Below are 8540 nucleotides of genomic sequence, written 5' to 3' on the forward strand. Positions count from 1 at the left end.
CATATGACATGTAATGCTCCCTCCTACCTTTTTCTAGTGCTTTGGGATGCGGGAAGTGTTACTTACTGCTCTAATCTGACCTGCAAGGTTTATTATGAAGATGGGGTCACAAAAATTTTCTTCTTCCACCTTCATTGAAACTCAAAACAAATACTACCATTGGATTCATCTTATCGAGAGTTTTCTAGTGATATAAATTATGTCTCAATTTAACTTTCGAATTGAAAGTTATGCTCATTCAAATTTCAACAAATCACATTGCGCCACATTAGCAACAAACCTCCATGTGTGACCCATGTGGATCTACCACGTCACCCCGAACAATTCCAAATTGCTCGTGGACCCTATATGGCATCCACATGGCCATTACTAGGTCTTTGTGGTGCTTGCCACCTCAACCCCAACTTATGGGTACCACCAGGGTCTATTGCTTCATGTTATGCAACCATTTCTCTTTATATCTAGTTCCAAGGAAATCTAGGTTATGAAACATTATCCATTGTTGACACAATGCCAAAAAATCTAACCTCTGAATTACTTAGTTGTGTCGTGGAAAATCTAGCTCAATAGACATCTGAGGCTCCACAAGGGTGTACACCACTTACCACACCAAATCTCAAATTCCCTAGATCATATGAAAATTCTCTGGAAAATCTAGTTGAGGTCTTATTGGGGACTTTTCATATATGCACAACTCAATGTAGATGCTCCAAATTACCAGATGCGTCCATGAGTCAACTGGATATCTACCCCCTTGCATATTCAGATTCAACCAATTCTTGGGAGATGAAAAATGTATCCAGTCTGAATATAAATTCTGCCGAGAGACCATCTTGTCCTAGATACAAATTTCACTAAGAAGACCATCCAATACTAGATGAGATATGGATATTTGCCAAAACTTCCAAGGAGGAAAATTTAAGGTTTTTTATTAGAATTTCTTAAGGTAGGACATTTGCTGAGAACATCAAATTCTAGGGACAAGAAAAGAGTTCTAAAAATCGACCTTCAAAAGTATTGTGCTATGACCATAGAAGATTTAATGGGACCATTATGCTTAACTTACATCAAATCCTAAGCAAAGGGAGAGATGGCTCCAAAGGAAAGACTTCACAAGGGAACCATAGACCATGCCTACTTTGTCAAGCTCAAGACATCACAACAATGTACTTGTGTGCACAAATCATAGAGCCATTTCATCATTCTTAAACCAAGTAATCATCATCACTAGTTGAATCCTCACTTAAAATACAACACATAGTTACCTTCTTATGATGTGAGATAGGATTCTTTCATTCATTGGAAGGAAGACACACAAATTTATATGATTTTTTAAGAGGACTATAGGTCATTCCTGTAACAACATGAATCTCAACCCATTAGGTTGATTACAATTCTTAGTTATAGGAAGTATATATATATAAAATTCATCACAACATTCATAAAATACATGATCCTCATCTTTAACCAGACATTCGTCCAACACACACATAAATTGAACTCCTAATAAGTAAGACAACCCACAATCATGCTTATGGCAATGAGCTTCCCAAACTCATAAACATATAAGATAAATAAGAACTTATCCTTGGTGATTTTCAAATCACCATTTATGAGCATATCAAACAACTTGAAATTCACTAAGGTAGTGACCACATAACTAAAGAAGTTCGTTATCACCATAGATATACAATATAGTTTGTCAACCATTGTTAGATACTGAATCAAGCATTCCTTCATAGATATTACATGATTAATCATTAATCATAAGCACACTAGTGGGCATCATAACATGTAGATGAACATACACAACCAAGTATACTTATATGTGTGTGTTAATTTGGCTAGCAAATGAAGGGAAAACTTCCATTCTCCACCCAACCATAGGCTAGCTACACTACAATCTTTCTTGTAGTTGACTAACCCCGAGCCAAATTCAAGGTTTGAGGAAATGCTTGCACAAGGGAAGTTTACACCAATGGTTTGTTAATTCACTAAGCTTCACACATGCTTAGGAAAAGGGTTCCATGGTCTCAAACACATTCATAGCGATTGACATCCAGGGTCAAACAGAACAAATTCAAATTCCCTGAGCACTAACTCCAATTTACAAGTTCAATAATCGGTGCTAGTGTTGTCCGGTCAGCTATACCATGCTCTACAACTACACACCTCCCAAAATTTGCCTAAATTGTGTGGAGAGATAGGGCAGGGTTCTCCTTACCCTTTGAAAATTGCTAGCAAAATTACAAGGTGGGGTTTTAGCCTCAAATACCAATGTTTGTTCTAGGGAAAACCTCATATTGATATTCTAGAGGGTGGTATTGCAAGATCGACCCCTTCCTTGGTTTGATGCTCTAATGATAATTTATTCTAGTCTCTTCTTTTAGTTTCATGGTTTATAAGGTCCATAGATGTGCATGTCCTTATGTCTAGTAGATACATTTTCAATTTTTTATGTGCCTAATTTCCAATATGATAGGATCTTGGGTCTTCAAATGTTTTGATCAAGTTCAACTCAAACTTGTTTCTTTTTTGGTCATGAGTAATTCTAGTTTAAGAAAAGGCTGACATTTATGTCAATTCTATGTACTAGTCTATATCTACTAATAGAATTTTCTTCTTACCAAAGGTATATATATCTTATTCATATTCTACAAAATGATCTCTTTCTTTATCCCCCAATGTTATTACCAAGATTGGACATCCTTATGACATCCCTGTCTAAATCAAAGATGATGTTTTTCTAGATTTTGAAGCAATTTTAGGAATCCTCTTGCCATCTATGTTGTTTAACCTATTCTTATACATTGAATACTTGGATGTAGATATGCTTTCAATGGGGAAACAAATTGATTTAATGAGGAGGATAGGATTGGGTGTATTTCCTTTCATTTTGAGATTATAGGTTATAAATTCATTTTGGATCTCTTCTAACTTTCTTCATCACTCTTCAAAGATAGTGCAATCCTAAACATCACATCCATATAATATATGTTTATTTGTAATGAGAGCCTCAAAGAGGAGTCTTTTAATCCCATAGTCAAGTCCTTAATAAGCTTTCTACCCTCCTTCATTTCTTTTCTCAATGGTATAACTCTAGTTGAGATTGTGATGTATGTCAATTCTAAGATATTTGTAGGAAGACACTTCCTACAAGTTTTTGTTATCATATACAAGTATCATATGCGATCATTTTTGAATTTAATTATCATGACTGTTGTTATTTTTATTAAGGATATTGATTATTTGCTTTATCTCTCAAACCATGAAAAAAGTCATGCCAAATTAGATCTTAGATTAAAATTCTAGTACATAGATTTGATGAAAAGAAAAATTAAGATACATTGTCCATAAATTGCTTAAGAATCCCACCTGAGGATGAAAAATGTTGCTACAAGAATTAATTGTACAAATAATATGTCTCATTGTTCTTAGGTTTGAGGCATGAGGAAAAAGACCGATGGAGTACACTCAAAATATTTGACATGCAAAATATCACCATATTGATATCAATGTTGCTAGTAACAAGAAGAGAAAAGTGATAGATTGTGATTGATATGGTTCATTAGAATTGAGAAAGGGGAAATGATCAATATGGATAACTAAGATGTGAGACTTGGATGATGCAAAAAATCATTGAATCGATAGAATCATATTTAATATTGTTATAATTCCAAATGTAAGTTTCATGATATTAAAAAGATTCATTTTTTTAGATGCATATCTAAAATTAATGAAGAACTTAAAAGATATGTGCATAAACATTAATGAAATAATAGACAACTAAGAGACATCTAGTATTATCAATGTAAACAAATAATTATGAGTAAACACCCTATATAAAATTAGAGTAATAAAATATATGAATATAGAAAAAAATGAACAACCTTATTTCTTTTCTTTGAGTTCTCTTGATGTCTATTCTTTTCTCTTCAAAATTATTACTCAACCACATATGCGATGTTAATCTTTATAAAAATTTCCTATCCAAACAATTTACATCTATATATTATAATTAATAATTTTGATGTTTTATAAAGAAACAAGTATAATAAATTGAATGACATTATTGAAAATATAACAAATGTATAGATATTGAATGCTGTGCCGACTTTAATATTGAGAATGATCAACCATACACCTAACGCATAAATTAAAGCTTATATTAAATAGTACCGGTTTTCCAAAGTTTTTGGAATTTTTGGATCAAATGAAATTTTAAATATTGTATACGCCAACATTGTTGTACTAAGTACAAAATGGATTCAAAAACCTAGTAAAAATGATTTTAGTACAGGATGGCTGTGAACTTAAATTATTCACGTTCATCCTTATCTAATCTTGCAAAATTAGAATAATCATTAATGAAGGTTTAAAAATGTAAAATTAGAATAATCATTAATGAAGGTTTAAAAATGTAATTGCAAATTATTTTGTTATTCTAATATAATAAGTATATCAATATTTTAAAAATATAAAATTGATCAAGTAATCAACCTTTGACTTTTTAAGTATATTAATAATTAAAAAATTAAAATTATTCGAGTAATTAACCATTGACTTTAGTTATTGACCCCAAGTCTACCACGAGGTTGAGGGGACACCCTGTGCATGACAGATCCATCGGATGTAAAGCGATGACGAACGTTTCATGATAATAAATACTAAATACGAAGCCTCTGTCCATAACCATTAGCCACTCCATCTCCCACGCAAACACAGGAGATTGTAACAGTTGCTTTGTTTGTTACTCAGTTACCAGAGAATAGCCTCGGCTCTCTCAGTATTTACGACCATGGCCGGAGTGGAGGCACCATTAAAAGTATGTAGGGTTTCAACTGTTGTACCGGCCATCCCCACAGTGAAGCATCGCATGTTCCTCTCCATCTTTGATCTTTATATGTTACCCTTCAATAACATGCGCTCTCTTCTTTTCTACAAACCGACCGCATCGACTACCGAAAAGGAATTCTGTGTGATAGTGGAGAATCTAAAGAGTAGCTTGTCGTTAGTTCTGGTGGACTTCTATCCATTGGCAGGCCGGTTAGACTTGAAGGGACGAGAATCCGGTGTGCCGGAGGTCGACTGCAACGATGGGGGAGTGGATTTCGTGGAAGCATCGATTTGTAAGACCTTCCAGGAGGCGGAAAGCAATGAATTTCAGCACAAGAATTTCTTCCAACAACTTGTCCCTACCCGGAATCAAAACTATGAAGCTCCCCTTCTTTCAGTACAGGTATAACCTAGCCGCTTGGTTTTTGTTTGAGCAGGGCGTTTATTGCTCATCAAATTTGTCCATTGAGTTATATGGCATATATGGATTTTGTTTGCATTTATTATTACCATACACTTAACCCAACTCTTATTTGGTTAAATCTTAAAAATAATTAAATTTACATAGATATGTGTTGGAGTGTATTAAATTTATTTATTATTAATTTTGTGGGTTTACAAAATTGATTTTTTTGAGAGTTTTATTTTCATTTTTTCCCCTAAAACCTGAGCTTTTGGAGTTAGACTCTTATGAAATAGGATGAAATTATAATTGAAATTATTTGATTCGAATTTTTATCGTACTGTACAGAATTCGAATCCTAATTAGAATTCGAACTTGGTAACTATGGTATAAACTATGTGAATAAAGGTGATGCAGGAGATCTGCATGTTATGGCAATACAAATTCAATTTGAACTTGATAACTATGGTAAAATTTGAACTTGGTAACTATGATATAAATTATGTGAATAAGGGTGATGCAGGAGATCTGCATGTTATGGCAATACAAATTCAAGTCTAACTACCAATTCATCAAGCTGCCCATTCATCTAGCCTTAGTTTAAGGAGGGGTTGCTTGAAAAAAATAACCAAAACAAATTCCCTTTTTTTTTATGGAAAGTTTAGAAATCTAGATTACAATGGTTAAGTTTGAAGATTTTAAGTGTTTTAAATTTTTTAATTATACTGATCTTCAGAAATTTTCAAAATTTTAAATATCTAAATTTTTTTAAGAATACTGAATGGATTCCCATCACCAAAAACAAGATTCCGCGAGCTAGTTATTAAAAAAAAAAAAAACGAGCGAGCTATATTTTTTTTTGGACTGTCTGCATAAACTTAAGCTTAGACAACGCGATTCATCAATCCACTGCCATTCTGTCGTTCAAGAGATACTATTTGGGTGGGAACCTTGATTGTCGAGAAACAAAGTCCTAATTGGAGATAGATATTTTTTTATTGTTTTGGCCAAGCACAGGAAAGATTTGTATTTTTTGAATTTGGGTTAAGAGCATTTATTTTAAGATGGATTGAGTCTTTCATGTGTTAGAAGCGAATTAGAGGGGAGATTTTTTAATTATAGGAGATGAATTTCCCTTGGCTTGTTTAATTTCTTGGTAAACAGTGTAAATGACCGGAAGTTCTACTCAATTTTCATAAAAATAACTTGATATTCTACATAATCTTCTTGAGAATGACAGTTCTTCAGTTCGTCATAGATTTAAAATGAGCAAACAAAATTTAATAACAGTGAACCAAGCCTATTTCACAGTGGTTTTAGATAACTAAATCTATAAAAAGTTGTTTCTTAGATTAAAAGTAGAGAAAATTTTGTTGATTCATCTGAAAGCTTCATAGTGTAATACGGACATATCTCGGCTAGTGCAGGTCACTGCTTTTCTTGGAGGTGGAATGTGCATAGGAGTCCGTTTTCATCACGTTATTGCGGACGGAAAGTCATTCTTCCATTTTATGGAATGTTGGGCGGAACAAAGCAGAGGGATCCCTATTTCCAAAAAACCTCACCACATGAGAACAGTGTTTAAGCGGGACAAGGAGAATTACACATTACCCAATGTTTCATTCACCACTAAACAAGTACCCACCCATTTGAGTAAGGAAGCCCGTGTTTCTAGTTTTACAAGAGATATGAAATATGCAGGAAGCACCGGTAGCCACTCAAAAGAGAACACCGGGAACATTAGTACAATCCACAAGTCACTGAAAGAAAAAATACAACTGGAAGTATCAGCTTTTCATTTCAGTGAAAATTTGATTAAGAAATTGAAGGAACGATCCGGAACTTTGTCTTCGTTTATAGCAGTTGCCGCGCAGTTTTGGAGATGCATAATGAAAGCACGAGAAGTCCCAGAGGAAGAACTCGTGGCTATTAAAGTTGTAGCTGAGTGTAGAGGGCGCGTAAAGCCACATTTACCTCCAACGTATTTCGGGAATTGCCTAAGCTTCGGTTATGCGCAGACTAGTGCGAAGGAGCTATTGGAGCAAGATATCCGGTTTGCTGCCCGTCTCATCCAAGAAATCATCAACTCCTGCACCACAGAGGAGTACGTCAATAATCAGTTAGAGTGGTATGAATGTCAGCTAAGCAACGGTAGGCACGCTACTTCTGAAAAATTGTCAGGCGTCCGCTACATCGTGCACGCAATGTCGTCGCCGAAGTTTGGTGTTCATGAGATAGACCATGGATGGGGAAGTCCGTTGAGTGTGCAGGATGCATTCATGGATACATCAAAATTGATCGGGGGATTGCATTTGTTCGCCGGTAGAGGAGGAGGAATTACTTTGTCAACTCAGCTCCCTTGCCATCAGATGGAAACTCTAAAACAGATCCTCATGATCATCCCCGATTATCCACCCACGAATAATCGGTCGCTTCTCTATGTAACTTCGTTTCTCTCGATCACCATAATCATCGCCGGTTGAATATTCCCTTGTTTGGGAGCCTCTTCTATATTGTTCCGACTGTTTTTCCAAATACTCGCGGTGGATCATTCGCGATTGGATATTGCTTCCTTTATTCAGTTAGTGTCTCCAACAATAGTTTGAAGGGGCGTTGCGTTTTGGTTTTTTTACCTAATTTGTGTATGATCGTGAGTCTGTAATTCTTTTTGGTGGTTTAAAATATAGTGTTTTTAAGTTTGGAAAGATTATATTTCCATCATGTTTAATATATTAATAAATTATCCAATTATTCTCCATCTAATACATAAATATATTTTAATTATATAAACAGATTTTATATTTTGAATAACTTATGGTATACCTAGATTATGCAAATTACACCATTAAAACTTGTAATTTTATTAAAACTACTCCAAAACATAAAATAATCAGATTATGACAATTTGAAGAGTAGAATGCCCATCAAATTTGAAATTTCATTTTAACTTTATTTTATGACAACCACTCATGCTTCCCAACTTGTATTTTTCAAGAACACATATACATTTTCAAAAGTGGGGCACACTTTAGAAAGCAAGCATGCTTTGAAGAGTTCATGCACACTTTAATGACTATAGTGTTTGAGAGCGAGGGAGAGAGAAAAAACTCAAAAGAAGGCTGTTGTGAAAGAGGGAGGGAATGAGGGATAGAGACACATATGAAAGAAGAGGAACAAAGGTGGAGAAAGAGAGTGATTGAAGGAAAGAGCGGTAGACGGAAATAAAGAGTGAGTGAGTGAGAGAATGAGAGGGAGAGAGAGTGAGGGGGTACAAAGAGACCAGGGAAAATTTTAAGAACCC

The 8540-nt window shown here is 34.6% G+C and overlaps 1 protein-coding gene across 1 annotated transcript; it reads left to right on the forward strand.

Annotated features, from left to right (window-relative positions):
* Positions 1–4798: 4798 nt before the first annotated feature.
* LOC149208978 (acetyl transferase 1-like) lies at positions 4799–7722 on the forward strand. The gene is made up of 2 exons (XM_089398481.1): positions 4799–5239; positions 6667–7722. The coding sequence occupies exons 1-2, from the start codon at positions 4799–4801 to the stop codon at positions 7720–7722; spliced, it is 1497 nt and encodes a 498-aa protein (XP_089254607.1).
* The last annotated feature ends 818 nt before the right edge of the window (positions 7723–8540 follow it).

This window comes from Pinus tabuliformis, chromosome 1_2, assembly GCF_031772625.1.
Source record: "Pinus tabuliformis cultivar Carrire ecotype Pingquan chromosome 1_2, CPIR1, whole genome shotgun sequence".
In the NCBI taxonomy this organism is placed as follows: Eukaryota; Viridiplantae; Streptophyta; class Pinopsida; order Pinales; family Pinaceae; genus Pinus; species Pinus tabuliformis.